Source organism: Tursiops truncatus, chromosome 20 (genome assembly GCF_011762595.2).
Source record: "Tursiops truncatus isolate mTurTru1 chromosome 20, mTurTru1.mat.Y, whole genome shotgun sequence".
Taxonomy (NCBI): Eukaryota; Metazoa; Chordata; class Mammalia; order Artiodactyla; family Delphinidae; genus Tursiops; species Tursiops truncatus.
Window position 1 is genome coordinate 9,620,130 of NC_047053.1, and position 23,646 is coordinate 9,643,775.

Sequence of the window (23,646 nt, forward strand, 5' to 3'; positions counted from 1 at the left end):
TCAACATGCTTGCTTTTTAATAACAGAACAAAAAGAGAACACAGTGGCAGGGAGCCGGCCTGCGGGACGACAGGCCTTGGGGAGCTCCTGTGAGACGGGCGGGTAGAGATGGGAGGCCAAGGGAGCCCCGTTCGTGCCTAGTTCAGAGGATGGGAGAGGAAAGTGAGAAAGGTCAGGGAAAGGGGGAATGCCTTGATGTCAGAAATGCTGGAGATTCCAGCGCCCAGAACTAGTCGTGGGTCCTGGAGCACGCTAGCATCTTGGGCGTGGGCGGTTTCTCCTTACTCCTCAGACTGCCACTCCACCCCCCAGGGATTGTAAAGGGGGTCCCTACTGGCTGTGGCCGTGCTGAAGGAGCCCAGAGAGCTCGGCCGTCCGGAGAGACAAGACCCCTCCTGGCCCAGGGGACTCCAGGGAGACCAAAGCAGCTGTAAGGATGAGAAATTGAAGGGAAAAAAAGGAAGAATCAGAAAATAGGTCTCTCTCCAGATTTCCTAGTCCCCAAACCCAGGCACTCCCAAGTCTCTGGCTCTCGTCTACTTTATTTTTGTTCCTCTCAAATCCAGCTATCCAACGTGCCTCTTGGCTCCCGCTGTCTCTCCATGCAAGACCAGGCATCTGCATCACCCTCCACCGCCCCACCAAGTTCCTGTTCAACCATACCTGGGCCCTGCCAGGAGCGAGGAAGTGCTCCTCTTCCCGTGGAGAGTTTGCCCTCTCCTCTTCCAGACCAGGGTGTTCGGTGGAGTTGGGGAGTCCACAGCCGTCGTCGTCAAGCACCAGGGGCTCAGACGGAGCCCTAGAGCTGCCCCACTGGGCCTTCTTCAGTCTGTGGAGACTTCAGACTTAGGAAAGAGGTGCCTGGAGGCCAGGCTTCCTGTCTCTCCATTCTTCACCTTCCTGCCCTGAAATACTTCCTGCTGGGACCCAGGAGTGTTGTCATCTGACTTCCAACTCTCCACTCCCAACTTTCTGCTCCCCTCAGACTGAAGTATTTTCAGTTCAGGAGCTCAAGAGGTGACCTCTAGCTCTGCACTATCGTCCAGTTGTATGGAGTGCTTTCCTGTCTTCAGTGGCCTGGTTTCCACTCCTTTCAGCTCATGTGGCTCATCCCCCATCCCTTAGTTCCCTCCTCCTTCCCATATTATAGAAATTTTGCTTCGATCTCACCAAGACCGTGGCACAAACAACCTCCACAAAATTCCCAAACAACCTCCAATTCCTTCAAAGCTCTCCACCTCTTCTTTAGTTCAAACCGTCCTGTCCCCATACCCTGTTTGGCTCCCAGAGCCCAAATGTCTCTCCTTACTCATTGATGATTCTGTGTCGCCTCCTTAGATCCTCCAGGTGATAAGTGACAGCCCTTACCCGGGCTGGGATGCCCCCAGATCCTTGCTGCATTCCCGCCAAATATGTCCTCCTTCTCTTTCTTCTGCAGAGCACCTCAGGGGGTGGGAGCCCCTTAGTGGGGTACAGGCCAGGCTGGGAGCAACCAGTGGCTCTCTGTGCCAGAGAATGGGGAAAAGGAGCTAGAAGGCAGAACTGAGTCTTTCAGGGGAGCTGGGACTGAAATAGGGAGTCAGGGGTCTTGGGAAGCCCAGATCACAAAAACATAGCTGTGATCTGGAAAACCTGATGACTGATTCATAGGAAGGAGGGCCTGGTCAGTGCACTGGCTGGGGGACACCAGAGGGAAGGGGTAATAAGGAGAGCTGGGGCTAGGATAGCAGTGGGTGCAACTTTAACCGAGAGGTGTCAAAGGGCAGAAAGTTTGTCATACCAGCAGGGGTGGGATGTACTGTTCCTCCATCCAGGTGGGGCTGTGAAGCACAAAAAGGGGGCTAAGTACAGAGAGAACACCCCCATCCATACTGTTTCTCTAACAACCTCTCCCAACCACCTATTTGGCATTAGGAGCTAAAATGTCCATCAGCTGGTGGGGCAATTATCCCCAGATTAAAGCTTATTGCTACCATAAGGCTTTATGGTAGTTTAAAATTGTAGAGCTTCCCCTCCCTACCTCCAGTTAATCCCCATTTTCTCCATTTCTACCCACCTGGGCCTTTGACTAAGGTTCTCCCAGAAGGTGTCTCCATAGCGCTGGGGCGTCAGTCTGAGGCTCTGGGAAGGCAAGCTGGGTGGTGGAGATCGGCTGACCACCCTGGAACACCTGAGGTGAGGACAAGGTAGGCTCAGGTCTGGCTCTTCCCTTACAGCATCTACTCACTCTAGGAATTTAGGAGTCTTATCTTACTACGGGACCATACAGCTGCCCAGGCTCCCTCAGGCCTTGTCCTCCCTTATCCATTTTAGCTGAGGAAGGTGGTGAGGCCTTTGATTTGAAAGGAGATTGGAGCTGGAGTGAGCATGGAGATTAGCAACTGTTTGAGCTTCAGATCTCACTGAATCTCAAATAAGTACACCTCACAACCAGGGAACATCATATTGAGCAAGCAGGGCTGTCAAAGACGAAGGCCCCGACTACATAAGTGATGCGACAGGTTCCTTTTAGTCAATGCAAGTATCCAGGAGAGCAGGGCCTCTGTTCACCCGTGCTTTATCTCCCCATCTCAGAAATACTAATATCCTTTAGGTAGGGAGGGGTGTGCAAAGCTGTTTGAGAACAGTTCTCATCACTCCTAAAGCCCCCAGACTGACTGATGTCTGCTCTCCTGCTCTCTAGAAGAGTGTCCTAGGGCTTCGTCCTCGGCACTTTATCTTCTTTATCTCCATTCCTCCTTAGGTGATCTCACCCAGGCCATGACTTTATTTATTATCTTTTTTTTTTCGGTACGTGGGCCTCTCTCTGTTGTGGCCTCTCCCGTTGCGGAGCACAGGCTCCGGACGCGCAGGCTCAGCGGCCATGGCTCACGGGCCCAGCCACGCCGCGGCATGTGGGATCTTCCCGGACCAGGGCACGAACCCGCATCCCCTGCATCGGCAGGCGGACTCTCAACCACTGCGCCACCAGGGAAGCCCTATTATCATCTTTTTTAATTGAAGTATAATTGATTTACAATGCTGTGCCAATCTCTGCTGCACAGCAAAGTGACTCAGTTATACACATTCTCTTTTTTAAATATTCTTTTCCATTATGGTTTATCACAGGATATTGAATATAGTTCTCTGTGCTACACAGTAGGACCTTGTTGTTTCAGGCCATGATTTTAAACCACCAATGTGCTGACGACTCCCAAATCTGCATTCCTTGCTCTGGCTCCTCCCCTAGACTCCAGACTTGCAGGTTCAACTGTCCACTCAACATCTCCTCCCTAGCCTTCCCCATCTCGCTGAAAAGCACCCCAAATGCCCAGTTGCTAGAGCCAAAAATCTGGTATGCCTTACTTCCCTCACCTCCGATATCCAATCTATCAGCAAGTTCTGTGAGTTCTACATCTAAAATACACTAAAAAAAGAGAAAAAAATCATTTTTTCTTTTGGCTGCTCCACACGGCTTGTGGGATCTCAGTTCCCCAACCAGGGATCAAACCCAGGCCCTTGGCAGTGAAAGCACCGAGTCCTAACCACTGGACTGCCCAGGAATTCCCCCATAAAATACACTTAAATTTGACTACTCCTCACTATTTCCATTCCCACCATCATATTCCAGCTTATCTTCCCCTCTCTGGACTACAGAGATAGCCTCCTCCTCCATTCCCTGCTTCCATCTGAATCCCTCAATAATCTATTCTGCACAGAATAATCTTTTCTTTTAAATTTATTTATATTGGCTGCACAAGATCTTAGTTGCAGCATGTGGGATCTTTAGTTGCGGCATGCATGCAGCATCTAGTTCCCCCACCAGGGATCGAAACCGGGCCCCCTGCATTGGGAGCACGGAGTCTTACCCACTGCAGCACCAGGAAAGTCCCAAGAATAATCTTTTAAAAATGCTTATGTGAAATGATATATGGTTTAAGATTTGCTTCAATATAGTCTGAGTAGCAGGAGGCTGAATGGGTGTATCAATAAAAAGATTATCTATGTAATGATACTTACTGCACCTGACTAAAAAGCATACTACAGGTTCATGATTACTATTTTCTCTACTTCTGCAGTTGTTTGAAATTTTCCATAATAAAAAAGTTGAAGAAAATAAAAGGTCTGCTTATGTCATTTCCTTACTTAGAACCTTTCTACTGTCCTTAGAATAAAATTCAAACTCTTTTCAATGGCCTATAAGATCCTATAGATCCTATATGATCTGGCCTCTGCCTGTCTGACTTTACTCCACTTTTCCCTTAATCACTAAGTTTCAGTTACGCTAACCTGTTTCCTGGTCCTAGAAGACAGCAAGCTAATTTCTTTCTTGGGCTTTTTTTTTTAAACCTACTATTCCTACTTTTGCTTCCTGGTTCTTATCAGACTGGCTCCTTCTCATTTTTCAGATCTCAATTCAAACTCACTTCCTCCTCCTCTTCCACAATCACCCTATATAAACTTGTGTCTCCAAGATAGTCTGTTTTACATTATGTTGTACGTCTATTTTATTTTCTTCGTGTACTTATTACTATTTGAAATTATATTTATTTGTATGCACTTTCTATCTCCTCCCCCTAGAAGGTAAGCTCTATGAGCAGGACCCCTATGTTCTAATTGCTGAATTCTCAATGACTAATATACAGTGCCTAGAACATTGTAGTGTTCAAAAGCAATTTGCCGAATAAATTAATAAATCACCAATCCCCTGAGACCAGGCACTGAGCTTCTTGTTCCTTATTTCCTACTCCTCTTAGGGAAGAACCCAGGCATGCAATCTTCCCTCCTCCCCACTGGGTGGAGAGGACTCACTTGACAAACGGGATAAGGTTTTCTCCATCCTCCTGCGCTTGCATGACTGGACTGGGCTGGGTGGCTGGACTGAGTCTCCTCATTGGTGCTGGGGGGATAATGGAAAATGAATCATTCACTCATGTAATGGCTGTAGGAATGAACCTGTAGCAGGTCTAGAGATTGGAAAGAAGATGTATGGGGCCAGAAAAGAAGAAAGAGAGCTGAAAAGGTATTTCAAGTACCGAACATTTCTATTAGCTGAACATACAATTTCAAGATGGCAGACACAGGAAATGTGGATGTGGTAAAAGAGAAAAGAGAAAAATAAATGTTGTGAAGCCAAACATACAGAGTAAGTGAAATTTACAAATGGCAGTGGAGTGAATTAACTGGCAACATGGGATAATGAAACGAAAAAGGGTGACGGGTGGACTAGATAGGGCAGAGGCATTTGGGGATAGTTGGTACAGAACTGGTGGCTGGGGTCAGAGAATTCAGGGTTGGTAAATAAACCAGGTATGAGGGGTTAATAAAAGGTAAGTGTGGGGCTTCCCTGGTGGCGCAGTGGTTGAGAGTCCGCCTGCCGATGCAGGGGACGCGGGTTCGTGCCCCGGTCCGGGAAGGTCTCACGTACCGCGGAGCGGCTGGGCCCGTGGGCCATGGCCGCTGGGCCTGCGCGTCCGGAGCCTGGGCTCCGCAACGGGAGAGGCCACAACAGTGAGAGGCCCGCGTACCTAAAAAAAAAAAAAAAAAAAAAAAGGTAAGTGTGGACAGAGTGGTCAGTTGGTGACAAGGAAGGAGGAGGCAGTGGGGAATGTCTACAGGTGAAGAAGGTGAGCAGAGAGGTCAGTTATACAGAGCCAGAATTCGGGACAGCCAAAGGTGACCTGACAGCCAGTGGGGGGTTGGCAGAAAAGGCAGGTAAGAATGTTAGATGAGTTAGAAGAGTGACTGTAGGCAGCATAAATGTCAGAAAATTGGAAACTGTTGCAGGTGAATAAGTATTTATCCAAAGGCAACTAAGGATGGGCTGAGAAAGGAGTTAGGTGAAGTGAAGAATGGAGAGAGGAGTATTTAGAGCTGAGGTGGCAAATGCCGTAGTTAAAATCTGCCTGAAAGGGCAGATGGGGTCTACATTGGATGTCTTGGGCCAGAGCAGGGGAAGCTGGACTAGAGGGCAGGTGGAAGCTGAGGCGCATTCAGACCTCAGGTCATTGGGTCTAGGTGGGTGACCCAGATCTATGAGGAGAATGGGCCTAAGGAAGCTAGACAGAGGACTGGACAGTTGGCCCGGGGGCAGCCAAGGCTGTGAGGGCAACCTGAGCCTGACGAGGCAGCTGAGGACCTGAGGGGTCCGGCTGGTCTGAGGAGTTGGCCAGAGCCTGGGGGTCTTGGGGGGGTGGGTCCCTGCCTGGAGGGAAGGCCAGGCCTTAGCGGGCTCAGGGGACCCTTGGTAGGTAGACTGGGGCGTGGGGAACAGCTAAGCCCGAAGGCACAATTGGGGGCCTGAGGAGTCGATGTGGCCCCCAGGTGGTGCGCCCGCGCCTGAAGGACTGCCTGAGGACCACGGGGGGCCAGGCTGGGTAGGCAGGGGTGGCCTGGGCCTGAGAAGGCACCCAAGTCTGAGGGGACGACCCGGGCCTGCGGGGTCTGTCGAACGTGAGAGCCAGGCAAGGACCCAGCGCCCGGGTGGCCGTGCCGCCGCCGACTACATTTGGCCACGGTACCTGAGGCAGCTGCCCGGCCAGTTCTAGAACTCTACGCCGGGCCCTGAGGAGGAGCGAGGCAGCGTCGGGAGCCGAGGGCGGAGCCGGCCGGCACCGCGCGCCTGGGGCGGGGCCTGCGCCGAGCCACCTCCTGGGCGGGGCCCTGCGCGCGGGTCCGCCCCCTAAGCGCGCCTCCGACGGCGGCGACGTGCGCGGGTCCGGGGCCTGGGTCTCCTACCGGGGTCGGCCTCAACTCTTCCCGGCTTTCTGGGCGCTGGTCACCCTCCCGAGTGCCTGCGTCCTGCTCGCCCTCCCGTGTCCGCAGCTCGGTTACCCCGTCTCCGCCCGGTGGGCCCCGCAGTTCTGGGGACATTGCCCCTTTAACAGCTGTCCGGGTCGCTGCCTAGCCCTTCTCGGGACGGCGCGCGCCCGCCCGCCCAACCGCGCGCGCGCGCCCGCCGGTCCCCCGCCCCTCGCTCCCGCCCCAGCTCGTGCTGCCCGGGCGGGCGCCGGCCGCTGGCGCCGCTACTGCTGCCGCCCCCGGGGCGCGAGTCCGCCGCCCGCCGCCCGGGGACCCGGCGAGGGGCGGGGGCAGCCCCGAAGCGGCCCCGGATTGCCCCCGCTCCCGCCTCACGCTTCACGGGAAGTTTGTCCCTTTGCACTCTGCCCAGCCGCTCCGGGAGCCCCGCCGCGACGAGGTGAGAGCTGTGGGAGAGGGGGGGTGAGGGAGGGGACGCCCGCGGAGGAATGTGCCGGGCTGGGGGGCGGGGAGCCGGGGTCCCGGTTTGCACCACCCGGCGGGGGCCGGCTGGCCCCGGGAGCCGGGATCATGTGCTATTTGTCCCGCGGAGGCGCAGAGAGGTGCCAGGCCCGGGGCGGCCGTCGGTTGGCTGGACCGGAGGACACTGTCCGCATGGCCGCCCAGAAAGGCCGGGACGGGGGCCTGTGTGAAAACTTCTGGGTGAGCAAGGTGCAGGTGGCCCTAGGCCCCCTTTCGGGTCGCTCGGCCTCACCCCAGCCGCGGCTACTGTCTGTACCCCACTGACCCATTACGCTGCACCAGCCGACCCCTGTACCTCTCTCCTGGCCCATTACCCCGCCATCCACCAGCAGTGCCATCTCATTCCCTGCCCCGTTAGCCATAACGGCGTTACAATTGCGTGTCTCCATCAGTGTCCTTTCCCTCCCCTGATCAGGGTCTGGGGGTCAGGGCTGTTCTTCCTGAGACAGCCTCTGTGGTTTCAGCTACTCCCTTCCTGTCCTGGGACAGACCAGCCCTCTCACCCCTCCCATGCCCTGGCCAGAAAGGCTGGTGTGGTGAGGCCCAGCAGGACAGGGGTTTGAGGCCCTTTGGGGCCACAGAAGGAGGCTCAACACCTCTGATCTCTCTTCACAACCCTCCCACCCTGTTGTCCGTGGGTGTGGGCTGCTCAGCCTCTCCTCCCAGGGTGTGGGCACCGGGTCACCCACATTCCTGGGCTCCAGACTGGCACTTTCCCCAGGGTAGTGGATGCCATAGCACTAACCCCAGGCTGGAGCTGGGACCTGCCTGCTTCCTTTCCCTTCTCTCCTTCTTCAGGGGGACCCTACTGCTAGCCTCCCTTCCCATAAACACAGGTATTCTGGATCCTCCAACAGAGGACCCTGGTGGTTGGTAGGATGGTTACAGGATGACCCCACCCTCTCCTGCCCATTGTCCTGGATCCTAAGGAGGAAGTGCTGGGGGCTGGTCAAGGGATTTGGGGCTTATAGGCAGGCCCTGTGGATCCCAGTTCTGGGCTGTACCTCCAGCCATTGGATTTTGCCCATCAGCAGTCTCTCCCTCTGTGTGGAGGTTATGGACCCTAGGTAGGAGCTGGTTTCTACTTCTCCCTGGCTGACCCTGTGGGGGAATTTTAGGGCAGGTCTTATGTTTGGGATTTTCTTGCATCTTGTTTCTCTTCTGGGCTTCCAATTTGTGCTTTTCCCCTACCTGTTTAACATTTCTGTGTTTGCTGTCCTCTGTGTGTCCCCTTACGTTTCTTCGTAGCATGACCTCAGTCTTCTTGTCTCTCTCATTTTCTTGGTGTTGGGGACTTTCTGCCTCTCCTCTCCCCGCTTCCCACCACCCTCAGTGTCTCTGCCCATGTGTCCCTCTCTCTGAATTGCTCTCTGTCCAGCCTCTTTCTCTCTTCTCTCTCTGAACGTTCAGTGCACTGTGAGTGACGAGGAATAAAAATATCACCGTCCCTGCCCTTGGATTCACATTGCATTCGACCACTCCAGAGGAACAGCCATCCTCACCTTTCCTAACATTACCTCCCACCCCTTGTCCTCCAACCCTGGAACCCCAGACACACCTCTGGAGCCACGGGTGCCTCCTAACCACTCTTCCCCCACAACCAGGGTTTCCCCTACAGCCCCAGCTGGCGTGGCCAGGCCCCCAGTGTAGGATGGGGCTCCTCCTACGAGGGCCGGTGGCAGCCAGAACTGATACAGCCCCCCTGGTCTGGGGCCAGGACACCAGGTAACTCTGGGGTGACATCCCAGGTCCCTGCCTGCTGGGAAAAGGCTGGGGAGAGAGGCAGGAACATCTCCGGGAGTCCCTGAGGAGACTGCCATTGGGGAGGAAGGCCAAGGAAACAGAAACTGGGTCCTTGAGGGGCTGGGTCGCCGAAGGGGGTGTGGAGAGACTGGTTCCTCGGAGAAGTTGGGAGGCAATGTCTGGGTCCCCCAGACATTGCCTCCCAACAGGTCTGACCTTCTCTTCTATCTCTGTCCTCCAGCTGAGGAGGGTGGGAGTATCTGGAGCCATGGCTGGCGCCTCGGTGAAAGTGGCAGTGAGGGTTCGGCCCTTCAACGCCCGTGAGACCAGCCAGGATGCCAAGTGTGTGGTCAGCATGCAGGGCAGCACCACCTGTGAGTGAGTCCCAGGGGCCCGTCTGGGCACAGGCAGGGCAGCCCGGGCCCACTGTACGGGCCAGTCCTGGCGGGCCGAACCAGGAGGAGGGCTGTGCTGGGCACGGAGCAGGTGCTAATTGTAAGGAAGGAGGCTGGGACAGGCTGGCCTTTCCGTGCTCCCAGTCCCTGGGAGGGGGAATGTTGGCCTGGAGCCCTCCATTGCCCAATCCAGGGAGGCAGCCGGGAGGGGGGCGGGTCCTGGGAAGCCAAAATTAGCTTTGGTGGCTGGAGGGGGTGGGGAGTATTAAAGGGGAGAGATGAACTAGGATAGAGGAGGGGAGTGGGATGCCCGGCTTCTGAGGGCTTGTGGGGAGTGGGCAGCGGTCGGGAGTACCTGACCTTGGCCTTCGTTCCTTTGCTTTCTCAGCCATCATCAATCCCAGACAGAGCAAGGATGCCCCCAAAAGCTTCACTTTCGATTACTCCTACTGGTCACACACTTCGGTGAGGTTGTTAGGTTGGGGGAAGAGCTAAGCAAAGAGGGACGGGGGATTCAGGTCCTGGGGAGGGAGCATTGCTGGGAAATAGGACCTCCAGGGAATTGGTTGGGAGGACCAGGACCCTTGGGTGGGGGTGGGTAGGACCCTGAACTTGTGACTAGGATCAGGAAGGGGGAGGCAGAATCCCTGGGATAATTTAGGGCTGGCAGGAGACTAGATAGGATCCTCAGGGATGATTAGGACCGTGATCGAGGTGGGGGCACACAAGACCTTTGGGCACCTAGATACCAAGGACAAAGTCATCTAGGGTTCCTGCTGTCTTTCTTGCCCCCCTTTTACCTAGGCCGAGGACCCCCAGTTTGCATCTCAGCAACAGGTGTATCGGGATATTGGAGAAGAGATGCTGCTCCATGCCTTTGAAGGCTACAACGTGTGCATCTTTGCCTATGGGCAGACGGGGGCTGGGAAATCCTACACCATGATGGGGCGGCAGGAGCCAGGGCAGCAGGGCATCGTGCCCCAGGTACACTCGGGGCCTGGCAGGGCGGCCAGGGCTGAAGCCTCTTCAGCTGCCCCTAGGGGAGTAGGCTGGGTTCTAAGCGTTGTGGAGCAGAGACCTGGCTCTCTGGTTGTTAGTAATAGGGAAGGTGATGGGGGATGAGGTTGGCTCCAACCTGGACATCAGGGCCAAGAAAGCTCAATGAGAACAGCCACACCTTTGGCGGCAGAGCGCCCAGGGTTTGAACCTTGTTTCTACCACTTGCTGCTGTCTTACCTTGTCTCGTAATTACTTGTGAGTGTAGTTCCCATGTAGGCTTGTGTACCGTAGTCAAGGTGTTTACTGTAGCAAAAGCCAGTTGTGGATAACTGAGAGTTGACCATAATCTCTCTGACTGCAGCATAGTGACCTTGCATACAGGCTCCGGGCTTGCATTTTGGCTCACTGAATACTAGCCTCTGACCCTGGGCAAATGTGAACCTCTCAGAGGTTGCTTTCCCATCTGTAAAATGGGAACGATCCCATCCCTCCCTTGGGGCTGTGGTAAGGGTTAAACAGGGTCACTTGCGACCTGGCCTGGCCTGGGTGCTGGGCGCCACAGGTGTGCCATGAACAGCAGCATCTTTGTGCTTCTCTGTGTCCCCCTCCAGCTCTGTGAGGACCTCTTCTCTCGTGTTAGTAAGAACCAGAGTGCTCAGCTATCCTATTCTGTGGAGGTAAGCCCAGGTCTTGGGAGGGGGCTGGGAGGGGAGCCACAGTGTCCCCTGGGTAGGGAGGAGGTGAGCAGAGCGATTAAGACCAAGTGCAGTCTCTGGAGTCAGGCAGCCTGGGATCTGCTCTAGGCTTTACCAGTTAGTAACTGTGGCTTTGGGCAAACGACTTCTCTCTCGGCTCCAGAGCGTTTTTATCTGAAATGATAATGATCAGGGGTCCCCTTCCTAGGGTTGTTGGAAGGCTCAGTGAGCTTGCACATGTAAAATGCTTAGCGACGCATAGTAAACACTCAGCATAGGTTACCTGTATTGTATTCAGTGGAGTCCAGGTTAAGTTTCCCATTGGGTGTGGTTGTTAGCTTTTTTACTTTTTTAAGAAATTTATTTATTAATTATTTATCTTTGGCTGCATTGGGTCTTTGTTGCTGCGCGCGGCTTTCTCTAGTTGCGTCAAGCGGGAGCTATTCTTCGTTGCGGTGCACGGGCTTCTCGTTGCGGTGGCTTCTCTTGTTGAGGAGCTCGGGCTCTAGGCACGCGGGCTTCAGTAGTTGTGGCGCGTGGGCTCCAGAGCGCAGGCTCAGTAGTTGTGGCGCACGGGCTTCGTTGCTCTGTGGCATGTGGGATCTTCCTGGACCAGGGCTCGAACCCGTGTCCCCTGCATTGGCAGGCGGATTCTTAACCACTGCGCCACCAGGGAAGCCCACCTTTATTACTTTTTATTTGCTTCTCCCACTCAGGTGAGCTACATGGAGATCTACTGTGAGAGGGTACGAGACCTCTTGAACCCCAAGAGTCGGGGCTCTCTGAGGGTCCGAGAGCACCCCATCCTGGGCCCCTATGTGCAGGACCTGTCTAAATTGGCTGTGACCTCTTACGCAGACATTGCTGACCTCATGGACTGTGGAAATAAAGCGCGGTGAGGCAGGCTGATGGGGCGGAGGGCAAGGCAGACGGGGTTAGGAAGATGAGGGGCCGGACCCACTGACCATTCCCTCCCCACCAGGACTGTGGCCGCCACCAACATGAATGAGACCAGCAGCCGTTCCCACGCCGTCTTCACCATTGTCTTCACGCAGCGCTGCCACGATCAGCTCACTGGACTGGACTCAGAGAAAGTAGGCCCCCCCCTCCACCCGCTGCAACCCCATCCCACTTGGTAACAGAGACAGAGATGTGATCAGCGGGCCTTGCGTCCTCCCTCCCTGTCCAGGCTTGGTTGAGTGCCTCCTCTGAGCTTCCACAGCCCCCCGTGCTTCCCCTATCAGATCAGTGGGATAGTCTCCTTTTGCATGTTTGTTCTTCTAGCTAGGCTCCTTGGGGCAGGTCTTGGAGCCCACTGTGTGCCTTGTCCCGGCACACAGTGGGCATGTGAATATCTGTGATTGAATAAATGAAGAAAAGGACAACTAACCAAACCCTCACTGTCATCTTATGTATTCCCCTTCCGTCCCCCACTCCTGGCTTTCTCCATCCCTTGCCAACTGCCTAGTCCCCTTGCTGGGTGTTCCCTTGATATGCCTGCCCCGCACTGACCCAGTCACCTCCTGTCTCTTTCCTCTGACCCAGGTCAGTAAGATCAGTTTGGTGGACCTTGCTGGCAGTGAGCGGGCTGACTCCTCAGGGGCCCGGGGCATGCGCCTGAAGGTGAGGGGCTTGGGAGGGTCGGACAGGGCAGTGTTGGGGGCTGTGTGCAGTGGTCTCAAATCATAACTGGGACTCTGGCTGTGGGGGGAGAGGGGGAAGGGGATCGGAGTGGGAGAAGAAGGCCTCATTCCCCACGTTCCTCTTGCCAGGAAGGCGCCAACATCAATAAGTCCCTGACCACTCTAGGGAAGGTGATCTCGGCCCTTGCGGATATGGTAAGACCTGGGCGTGGGAAGAGACGGGGCTCTGGGAAAGCGGACAAAGAGGGTGGCCCACCGTAACCCCCTTCCTCCTTCTGTCCCTCAGCAATCAAAGAAGCGGAAGTCGGATTTTATCCCTTACAGGGACTCTGTGCTCACCTGGCTGCTCAAGGAGAATCTGGGTGAGGGGCTTCTCCTCTCTGTCTCTCTATGGCGACCCTGCCGCCATTCCTGCCAACCCCCTTTTGATACCAGTCCCATTGACACCCCTGGAACCTCAAATCCTCCAGTGGTCCGTTGACTTTCCCCCTGATCCCCAGGGGCATCCTTTGAAAGTGTCCTGATGCTGGGATCAAGGCCACACGCTCCCTGCCGAGCCAAGGGCCTCACTGACTTGGCTCCCCCTGACTGCTCTCTGACCTCACACCCGCCTTTGACTTCATCCTCCGCCCACTGATCGCTGATTGTCCCACAGATGTCTGATGTCTCCCTGACCTCACCCCCACTTCCTCTGACCACCAGATTTCACGATTAGCTCCACAACTCTTAGCTTTACCCTACCTTGGACAGTGACCCTATTGGACCCCTGCCTGAGCAATGAGGCCCCCCTGACCCTGTGACCCAGTCTGACTTTTCTTAGGACCCTGCCCAGCTCAAGCTTTCCCCTCCTTTCATTCATAGGTGGGAATTCACGCACAGCAATGATTGCGGCCCTGAGCCCCGCGGACATCAATTACGAGGAGACTCTTAGCACCCTCAGGTGGGGCTCTAGTAGGGGTGGGGTGGGACACGAAAAGTGCCAGGAGCTCAGCGGCTGGTAGCTCAGGACCCTCCCCATGAGATAGGGTTGACCCTCAGCTCTACTGCACTATGATGAAACCTGGGAGGGAGAGGGAATCGGGCAGCAGACCAAGGTCACCCGTGTCTAGGCCTCACCGGTCCCACTCCTCCCTCCTCATCCAGGTACGCCGACCGCACCAAGCAGATTCGCTGCAATGCCATCATCAACGAGGACCCTAATGCCCGGCTGATCCGCGAGCTGCAGGAGGAGGTGGCCCGGCTGCGCGAACTGCTGATGGCCCAGGGGCTCTCCGCCTCTGCCCTGGGAGGTGGGACTCCGGGAGGATCAGCTCAGGGAGGCTCCTTGGCCCAGCTGCTTGGCCCCTGGCCTGGGACCAGGGAGGGACCACTGCCCAGAAAGCCCAGCAAGTGCCCCTTGACTTAGATGCAGATGTGGAGAGGGGACAGGTCACGCCTTCAGGTGTTACAGAGCTGGGAGGGACTGATCCTCCTGGGGAGAGGCAGGCAGGATTCAGAGGGACCTTGACAGGCTCCTGGAACTACTGAAACGACAGGAGCAGGAGTAAATGGCAAGTCATGCGTTTATGGTTTGAACGGTAAGTCATTAAGAATAGGCTGCTGGGCACCTGCCTTGACAGAAGTTCTTGTGAAACATTGGGAATTAAATTGACCGTAAGCTTAATAATAGTCAACAGTGGACTAATTTCTGAAACGTAAGGCTCAGTCTCCTTACTGTGAAATGGCATCTGTATTAGATAGTCTATGATCCGTGTTGGCTGTGTCCGGTGTGGACTGTGCATTCAGTCTTGGGGTCCATCCCATTGAGGAATTGGGGTGCTAAGGGGCACGGTGGGGAGAATAAGGGTTCTTGGGAAGAGAAGGTAGACACGATGTTCACCTCTGTACATTTGAAGGGTAGTCTTGCAAAAGAAAAAAGCAGTGGTCTTTCTCATCCCAGAGGGCAGAACTAGAAACAGAGCTACATGTAACATGGGGCAGATTTCAGCTAAGAAAAGTTCTCAGCTAAGAACTTTCTGATGGTACAAGTCATCCTGCAATGGAAGGAACTGGCTACCTTGTTCAGTAATGAGCTTTCCATCCCTGGAGGGGAACAAGCAGAGACTCGGTGTCCATTTGTCAAGGCTGCAGTAGGAGGGCTCCCTACTTTGTGGAGGTGGACCATGGGTCTTCTGCAGTCCTTCCAAGCTGGTCCCCTGTGAGACCTTCTCTGTTTCTGATCAGTTCCATCTTTCCTTGGCCTCCTTCTTTTACCTTCTTCTCCCTCCTAGGCCTGAAGGTGGATGAGGGGAGTCCCGGAGGTGCTCTGCCAGCTGTATCGTCTCCCTCTGCCCCAGCTTCGCCCTCGTCCCCCGCAGCACACAACGGGGAGCTGGAGCCATCGTTCTCCCCCAGTGCCGAGCCCCAGATTGGGCCTGAGGAGGCCATGGAGAGACTGCAGGTGGGAAGCTGGAGCTGGCAAGGGGTGGGGCTCTGGGGGCTGCTGGGAATCACCCCCTGGGAGGTGCTTGTCCCAGTCTGTCCTGACCCCTGCCCGTCTTGTGCCCCCAGGAGACAGAGAAGATTATAGCTGAGCTGAATGAGACCTGGGAGGAGAAGCTACGTAAGACGGAGGCCTTGAGGATGGAGAGGTGTGAGGGTGGGGCCGACAGCTGGAGCCCTGGAAGGAGTGAGGTGGGGAGGGAAGGTCAGGCCCTGCAGGGGAGGGGTTCGTGGGTACCGATGACAAGACCAATATCTGCCTCTCCTTTGCCTACAGAGAAGCGTTGCTGGCTGAGATGGGGGTGGCTGTCCGGGAAGATGGGGGAACCGTGGGCGTCTTCTCTCCGAAGAAGGTGAGTGAGGAGGCCTCAGGGACTCTGGATGCTGAAAGAAGAGGGTTGGGGTGGCAGGGTCATGAGTTTTAATTCTGATCTCAGGTCTCTGAATTGTCCCTCCATCACCTCTGTCCCCACTCCTGCTCCTCCCCTCTCTGTTCTCCGGCCGTCCCTGTCTTCTGCCTCCATCTAGGGACCACAGGATGCCAGGGTCCCTGCCCTTAGGGGGATTTCAAGAGCTGCTTAGAATCTAGGGATTTATAAATAGACACCCACACACGTGCGCGTATGAGTTCACGCGTAGAACGTATCTCTGGATTCATAAGAAACTGGTTACGGTGGTTACCCCAGGGGGAAGGGAGAGGACCCTGGGAGATTGCAGGTTGGTTGGGATAGCGACTTGTCCACCGTGTACACTTCTGTATCATTTGGATTTTGTAACTTGTGTATGTGTTAGCTATTCAAAAACAAGCAAACAAATGCAAAAAACCCTAAAAAGTACGTTTCGAAAGGATAACTTGGGAAGACAAGACTGTAAAAGGAATAGAACAGTAAGTACTAACCTGTAGGATGTTGCCTGTAAACGCAGCGAGAGGCTTAAAGATGGAAGCGTCAGTGCGGCCTGGAGGTGTATGGAAACTGGTTTCCTGGAGAAGGTGGTTTGGAAAGTGGAGCCTGAAAGATGGACGGGGGGTGTGGTAGAGAGGAGCAGAGAGAACATCGGGCCGAGCAAATGTGGGGTATTGTCGGCCGAGTGGGGCGCACCAGCACCTGTCACGTGCCCGCTGTGTAGTAAGCGCTCAGTAAGGCTTTGTGGAGAGGAAGGAAGGAAAGAAGCAGGGCAGGAGTGATCAGGCTCAGTTGGAGGCAGGAATGGTATTCAAAACCTTTAGCAACCAGCACAGCACGGGGACCAACCAGTCAGAGTGGACGCTGGCTTCCGACGGCCAGCACAGCTGTAGTGGTGCACACTGGTGAAGCGGTGATGCAGAGGCCAGTTTGGGCAAAGCAGGAACTTCCAGTCCCAGCCCTGGAATGGAGCCAGCCACGCCTGTCAGGGCTGTGGTATGAAGCATCATAGGATCAGGCTCTAAGTGAGATACACCTCTTCCAGGCAGTGGGTTACTGGAAGGAGACCCCTCCGATTTTCATACGGATATGGTGTCTGGGTGACTGAGCAAGCAGGGACCATTGAACAGGGATCCAGACAGAGGAGAGGGGTTTGCCTGGCCTGAGGCACGGCCAGGGGCGAGAGAGCTGTCAGTGGGTGATTGAGGGTGGCAGGCAGGGCTGAGGGGTCAGGTCTGGGGCTGGGCACCCAGGGCTTTGGGATCCCCCAGAGGCACACATCTGGGAGGAGGGACTGCAGGGGGCTCTCGGCATGGCTTGCCAGCCACCTGGGGGTGCCAGGTACCTGTGGAGCTTCTGCCACAGCTGCAGGGCTAGGGAAAGGTAGAAAGGGATGGACAGGCTGATGGATGGGTTTTTCTTTCCTGGAGAGGCTCACACTGTGCAAGGTGCCACCTGCTAGAGCTTGGGACCAACAGGAGGGACTTCTGTTCTGTTTTGTTCTTAGTTGTTCTTGTAAAGGTGGCACGCCCCACCGGGAACGTTGACTTTGTACAGTGAGGTGCAAAGGAAATCTCCTTCCTTCCCACCCTCGGGTTCCCCTCCCAGAGGCGAGTCCTGTTGCTGGCTCCTGACGTGTTCTTCTAGAGGTAGTCTCTGCACGTACAGGCGTGTGTTATGATCATCCACGTACGCATGCACACATCGCCCCTCTTTGCCGTGGTGCTGGTTCCACACTTGACATGTTACTTTTTCACGTATCAGTGTATCGCAGTTCTGTCCGTTTTTTTTTTTTTTCCCCCCACAGTGTCAGAATATTCTATTGTATAGACGTAGGATAATTTTTTTTAACCAGCTTCCTACTGATGGACATTTAGGTCGTTTCCCATTCTTTGATACTATAAGCAACGTTACAGAAGATAGTCTTACTAATGGTCTGCTGTCTGTAGAACATATTCCTAGAAGTGGAGATTTGGGGGCCACCAGTAGCCAGGTAAAACTTTGATCTCTTTTGCCAGCGTGCCTCCAGAGATTTTAACCATGCCCACTTACACTCCCAAGAGCATCATACAAGACAGCCCGTGTTCCCTCATCCTCTTCAACTTCTTGATCTTTGCCCATCTGATTGGTAAAAAAAAGCATCTTAGGGGAGGTAACTTCGGCATTTTCTCCAGGTGGCGAGACATTCTCGTAAGTTTAAAAGTCATGTGGATTTCAGAGAGAAAGCTGTTAGGCTCACAGGAGAAACGGGTTTGGTGGGGGTGACTCCAACCTAGGAAACGTCGAGTGGAGAATTGGGTCCTTGGGGCAGAAGCTCCAGTTTGTCCTGGAGAGAGCCAAGGGCCTTAGGGAAAGCCCCTTCTTTCCTGAGACCTCGCCACCAGGCCTAAGGACTTCCTAAGTCAGTAATTTTCAAACCTGGCTCGGAGCTTCCTTCACAGGGAATGGGGAGGCGGGGGCAGGACTGGACTCTGGGTCCCCTGCCCCCACCTCGGCCTGAGCAGCTCTCTGCTTATCTGCTTGACGTGTTAGGCTTCTAGGTAAGGTTTCCTGTGAACAAAGGGTTCCAGGGCTGAATAAAGATTGAAAAGCACTGCCCTAAATCATGTCCCCTCTCCCGAGGGATAGATCGCTTTCTGCTTCCAGGACCCATCCGTGTTTGCCATTCCCAAGCAGGCCTGACACTGCAGTGTCGGGAGGGGCGTGGTCATCCCTCAGGAGAAGAGGAAGTGTTGCAGAGTCATCGTTGGAGGGGCCGATGCACAGATACACAACGCATCCACTGTGGACGTAGCCTTGGGCTTCCTGTTCGGGGACTCCCACAGAAAGATGGGGCCTTGACTGCTGGCTGTCTTCCCCTACACCCTGTGCTCCCCTGCCTCCGTGCCTTTGTTCAGACTCCTCTTTCACCTGAAACACTCTTCCTTGTTCATGTCCACGTCCTCCTTATCATCAGAGACCAGCTCCCACACTGCCTTTTGCATGAAGCTCCCCTGACCCCCATGAGCTCCCATTGGTCTTCATTTTATTCATTTTTGTGTATGAGCCCCTCCCAGGATACAGTGGGATGAATGAATGAATGAATGAATGAGCTAAGTGAGGGCGTGAAAAGTTCAGGAAGTCTATTATGAGGCATGTGTTTCTTACCTGCAATGGTGTTTCCACGACAAGTCTTATCTCCCCCAAGTTGGCTCTGATTTCCTGACCAACGGGGCAGCAGCCTCTAGGTGTGACTCATCTCTGTCCTGCCTGGCACCACAGTGGGGTCTTGCACATAGAAAGGCCACGGTATATCCTTGCGGAACAGAGGCAGGGGATCTTGTGTTCGGGTGGAAGGCCTGGGAAGGCTTTGTGGAAGAAGTGGCGTTTGAGACAGACCTTGAGGGACCGGAAGTGAATGATTTTGACAGGTGGGGGTGGGGCCAGGAGGGAGGCTGTTGCAGGCGAGGGGATGGGCAGGGATGAGCCCGGCTTTTTGGAGTGAGTGCTCAGAGCCCACTGGGTGCGAGCACAGAAGGGGAGAGGGGGCCCCGCAAAGGGGCTTGGATAAGTGGGCTGGGGCCCTGCCGTGGAGGACGCCCAGGAGTACCGGCATGAAAAGCAGACTCAAGTCAGGCAGGCATGCGTTGCGTGGGCCAGAGAGGTCTGAGCAGTCCCCTCTCGAAGTGGCAAGATATATTTTGAGGGAAGAAGTGATGAGCCCTGGGGCCAGAGGGAATACAGGGAAAGCAGAGAGAGGGCAGGTGGCTTCTAAGGTTTCGGGTCAGGGAGACTGGAGTGTCCAGGTGCCTCTGAAGAAATGGGGCCTGGGGAGGGGCCGGAAGGGTGGGGGCATCTTGTGTGCCGGGAGGGGGTGGGTCAGGCTGCCCCGAAGGCATTGGGGTGAGTGGGAGCAGGGGGTGGGAGAGCTCGCCCTCCCGGTGAGGGGGAGGGGCGCAGCGGGGAGCCTGCAGGGATGTCTGCCAAGCGCCTTCCCTCCCTCTTGGCCGCACCCCTGGCGGCTCTCCCCTGACTGCCGCCCCTTCCCCCTCAGACTCCACACCTGGTGAACCTGAATGAAGACCCCCTGATGTCTGAATGTCTGCTCTACCACATCAAAGATGGTGTCACCAGGTAGTGTTTGCTTGGGCCCGTGGGGCAGCCTCTCCTTTTAGGGTGTGGTTGCAGAGGGAGGGCCACGCTGGCGACTCCCTTCTCTAATGATCTCTTGGGGACACCCCACGTCTCAGGACAGCTCCTCTGCAGCCCTGTTAGCTCCAGGCTTCCTGAGAACTTGCTGAGCCTGCTTCCACCCACCGCTTTGGAGTGGGTGACACCCCTCCTGGGACCAAACCAAACCAGCACTGGCAGGGATAGGTCCTGATCTACTGGGGCAGAGAGTGGGTGGGAGCTTGGACTGCTGCGTTCTTGGCCCCCAGCACCACTGCCTGGGCATCGCTTAGTGGGACCCTCCCTTGGGGTGGGAGAGAGAAGGGAAACATAACCCTGGCCCAATGCTGTTGAGGGCAGTACCTATATGACAGGTAACTTCACTGGCTAATGCTAATGAACCCCTGGGGCTCAGCGCCTCCAAGGTCACCTCCTGGAGTTAAAGGGGTGAGGGTGCTCCTTCCTCTCCTGACACAGGCTGTTCAGCTGTCCTTGGTGATCACCATGGGAAGGATGCAGGAACCAAGGCTGAGGGCACCCACCCCACTCCAGGTTCCCTTCCCCCTTTGCTGTATAACAGTGAGGATGTGGGCTTTGGAGCCAGGCAGATCTGGGCTCACATCCCAGCTTCACCACTGCCGGGCTGCATGACCTTGGGCAAGTTACTTACCTCTCTGAGCCTCAGCTTCCTCATCTGTGAAATGGGAATAATTATACTTGGCTTACTGAGTTGGTTGAACTTGTGTTCAGAAGGGGCTTGGTATATGTATGACTGGCACATGCTCAGAAATTGCTGGCCATTGCTTCCCCAGGGTCGGCCAGGTCGATGTGGACATCAAGCTGACTGGGCAGTTCATTCGGGAGCAACACTGTCTGTTCCGGAGCATCCCTCAGCCAGACGGAGAAGGTAATGGCTAAGGGGGCGAGACTGGAGTGACCAGACAGAGAGAGACAGGTCCCTCACTGAATACCGAGCCCTGGCTCGGGCCCTGGGAGTGCAGCCGCCACGTGACAGGATGTGTCCTCGCCCTGAGAGGGGGCTTCGAACTCCTGGTCAGCAGTGGGGGCCCTGCTATCTGCACCTGCCCTCAGGGCGCAGACTCTTGTTATGAGCTGGGAGTGGTGAGGGTCCCCACGGCAGAAACAGAAGACTGTGGCTTCAGAGGGTGAGGTTTTGGGAAGAGGAGATCCTGCCCTCTTCCTTGATTTTTTAGCCTCAAATAGCACCCTAGTCGTTTTTTATGAAAACCTGTAGGTTTTTCAGTGGGATATCTGAATTTATCTCTGAAAACCTGATTATCTATGTAGCTATGACTACGAAAGTTTCAGTCAGTTAGTCAGCCCATGTCTCCCTGTGGTTCCAAAACTTTCAGAAGTTTTTAGCTGTTTTTGGCCACAGCAGCAAAAGCTTTTAGGAACCACAAGCCCTCAGGGTGTAGGTAGTAATCTGTCTGACAGGTAACAAAACAATGTTCGTGGTTAAGTACCACTTAGGACATATTCTGAGGTCACCGTTTTGTTCTGGTTGGGTCTTTTTTTAATGTTTATTTATTTGGTTGCGTCAGGTCTTAGTTGTGGCAGGTGGGCTCCTTAGTTGCGGCACGTGGGCTCCTTAGTTGCAGCAGGTGGGCTCCTTAGTTGTGGCTCACGGGTGCCTTAGTTGCGGCTTGCTGGTTTCTTAGTTGCGGCACATGGGCTCCTTAGTTGCGGCAGGCAGGCTTCTTAGTTGTGGCTCGCCGGTTTCTTAGTTGTGGCACATGGGCTCCTTAGTTGCGGCAGGCGGCTCCTTAGTTGTGGCTCATGGGCTCCTTAGTTGCGGCTCACCGGCTCTTTAGTTGTGGCATGCAAGCTCTTAGTTGCGGCACGTGGGATCTAGTTCCTGGACCAGGGATCGAACCCGGGTCCCCTGCATTGGGAGCGTGGAGTCTTAACCACTGCGCCACCAGGGAAGTCCAGGTCATTTTTTTTTTAAATGGACTGATTTGGGTTCAGTTGTGCCCAAGTGAAGTTAAGCTCTGGGAAGTGAGTAGGGCAGGGAGGTTGGCCGTGTCACACCTGAGCTCTCCCTCACCTGGAGCCCGTGCTATGTGCCTCAGGTCTGATGCTTCTGGGGGACAGGAGACAGGGCACCCGTGGTCAGCGTGTGTCTTAAAATAAGAAAAGATGCTCTCGTGTGGCCTGCAGCTCAGGTTGAAGACCTGCCCGGTGGACTTCAGTTCCATTTTCTGGTCAGTGGATTAATGCAGTTGTTCTGGTCTCGTTCAAGTTCCTAGCAGCAGCAAACGCTTCCGGCCCTGTGGGCTGCGAGCTATTGAATCCGTTCAGCCCAGTGAGTTATTACCGAGTTCCTGTTCTGCGGTTCCCTCAAGCCATGTACTGGGGTGATACCAAAACCACACAAGGCCTGTGGAGGCAGCCCACCCTCGGGAGCTCAGGGTGTGTTTGGGGAGGTGACAGGCCCGAATAGGTTACATCACCGTGGAAGCAGCAGATGGTTCTGTGCCCCAAATGATGGGGGCTGTATAAAGGGTTAGTCCATTTGGGCCTTTAAGATTTAATACTTGACCAAAGATGCCTAAGAGCAGGCAGCACGGATAGAGGTGTGAACACAGAAAAATAGTTATTACTTACCATCTACTTTGTGCCTTTGCATTTTCGCACGTAGCTCACAGGTGAGGGAGCTGAGGTTCCCAGGGGTTAAGGAATTTGCCCGAGACTGCACAGCTAGAGGATGGCAGAACTGGATTGGGACGCAGCATGGCAGACTCTAGGGCCTGTGCTGTGAGTCCTGGGCTGCCTCGGTTCAGATCGCTGTGGGTTCGTGTGGGTTCTCACCTGGCCTCATTTCCCTCCATAACAACTATCCCCGCCCAACCCTGCCTTTAGATTACTTGCTCAATTACTTGTTTATCATCTTTCTTACCAAGTGGAAGTTAACTCGGTAAGACCAGGCATTTTGGTTTTTATCTCTCCTGTATTTCCAGGACCTAAAATAGTGCCTGGCATATCATAGGGGTGCAATATATTTGTGGAATGGATGGATGAATTTGGGGCATGGTGGGAAATAAGGGCGGGGATAGACTGGTACCCTTCTAGCCACCTCATCCTCTTCTCTGCCACCTTCTTGCATTGCTGGTCACCGACGTGGTGATGGTTTAGCTGTGTCTGACATCTTCTCCATCGTTTCTGCCCCTTCATTCAAGTTTCCCTTTGAGCATCAGCTCAGGAGTTACCACTTTCCCATAATCATTCCCAGTCCTCTGCCTCTCAGCCGAGTTACTCTTTGCTATTTTTGTACTCCTACAGCGTCCATAGGCTTGTCTCTGCCTTACGTTACCATTCATTCTGGTTTCTCTGTTCCTTGTATGGTAAATAAGAACTCTCTTTCCCACATCACTTTATTTGAGCCTTTCAGCCACTCTGTAAAGAAAGACTTTGTTATCCCATTTTATAGCTCACAGAAATCGGGTGACTTGCTTAATGTCCCTCAGCTAAGGAGTCATAGAGTCTGGGTGTTTGGAATACGGGGGCCCCTCTGTGACAACGGGGCACTGGTCCTCAAGGACAGGGAAGTGCCTCAGGCATCCTCATGTCCCAGCAAGCAGCAGGCTTGGTGATTTGTACAAGGAGCACCTTGAGAGATGTTTGGGTTGGGTTGGCTTCATCTCCTCCCGTGAAAATAGTGATATTGACTGAAGATAGTTGACTGTGGCTCGAGAAGATTAGTTAGGTCGCAGTGTGCAAGATGCATCAGACAGAAGTGGGGCTAGGAGCCTGCTGTAGGAATCCAGACCTGGCCAGTAGCAGTGTTGTTTGGGAAGGAAGGAGTGGTCATCTGGAAGGCAGAAATGACAGGGCCTGCCGACCAGCTGGACCT

The 23,646-nt window shown here is 54.6% G+C and overlaps 2 protein-coding genes across 12 annotated transcripts in view; one reads left to right on the top strand and one right to left on the bottom strand.

Annotated features, from left to right (window-relative positions):
* INCA1 (inhibitor of CDK, cyclin A1 interacting protein 1) lies at positions 1-7,809 on the bottom strand. Of its 5 annotated transcripts, none has more exons than XM_073798240.1 (7): positions 7,575-7,809; positions 4,792-4,879; positions 2,057-2,170; positions 1,781-1,820; positions 1,310-1,503; positions 664-829; positions 1-428 (listed from the first exon to the last, which is right to left on the bottom strand). In XM_073798240.1, the coding sequence occupies exons 2-7, from the start codon at positions 4,872-4,874 to the stop codon at positions 282-284; spliced, it is 744 nt and encodes a 247-aa protein (XP_073654341.1). In that variant the 5' UTR covers positions 4,875-4,879; positions 7,575-7,809; the 3' UTR covers positions 1-281. The 5 variants fall into 5 exon arrangements, with proteins under 5 accessions (XP_073654341.1, XP_033702897.1, XP_073654340.1 ...); XM_033847006.2 differs by having other exon boundaries at positions 7,556-7,808; XM_073798239.1 differs by lacking the exon at positions 7,575-7,809 and adding an exon at positions 6,814-6,926.
* The window catches only part of KIF1C (kinesin family member 1C), a 22,067-nt gene continuing 5,426 nt past the window's right edge, over positions 7,006-23,646 (top strand). The window contains exons 1-19 of one of the 7 annotated variants that reach the window (XM_033846997.2): positions 7,007-7,177; positions 7,337-7,440; positions 8,865-8,985; positions 9,245-9,377; positions 9,787-9,863; positions 10,203-10,382; positions 11,009-11,074; positions 11,809-11,987; positions 12,075-12,186; positions 12,638-12,715; positions 12,865-12,930; positions 13,022-13,097; positions 13,597-13,675; positions 13,879-14,024; positions 15,006-15,175; positions 15,286-15,365; positions 15,494-15,569; positions 19,654-19,733; positions 20,582-20,676. In XM_033846997.2, the coding sequence (XP_033702888.1) occupies positions 9,272-9,377; positions 9,787-9,863; positions 10,203-10,382; positions 11,009-11,074; positions 11,809-11,987; positions 12,075-12,186; positions 12,638-12,715; positions 12,865-12,930; positions 13,022-13,097; positions 13,597-13,675; positions 13,879-14,024; positions 15,006-15,175; positions 15,286-15,365; positions 15,494-15,569; positions 19,654-19,733; positions 20,582-20,676 (1,666 nt within the window). In that variant the 5' untranslated portion in view covers positions 7,007-7,177; positions 7,337-7,440; positions 8,865-8,985; positions 9,245-9,271. Of the gene's footprint in view, positions 7,178-7,330; positions 7,441-8,864; positions 8,986-9,244; positions 9,382-9,786; positions 9,864-10,202; positions 10,383-11,008; positions 11,075-11,808; positions 11,988-12,074; positions 12,187-12,637; positions 12,716-12,864; positions 12,931-13,021; positions 13,098-13,596; positions 13,676-13,878; positions 14,025-15,005; positions 15,176-15,285; positions 15,366-15,493; positions 15,570-19,653; positions 19,734-20,581; positions 20,677-23,646 lie in introns of those variants that run through there. The other 6 variants (XM_033846999.2, XM_033846996.2, XM_073798211.1 and 3 more) reach the window with 6 other exon arrangements.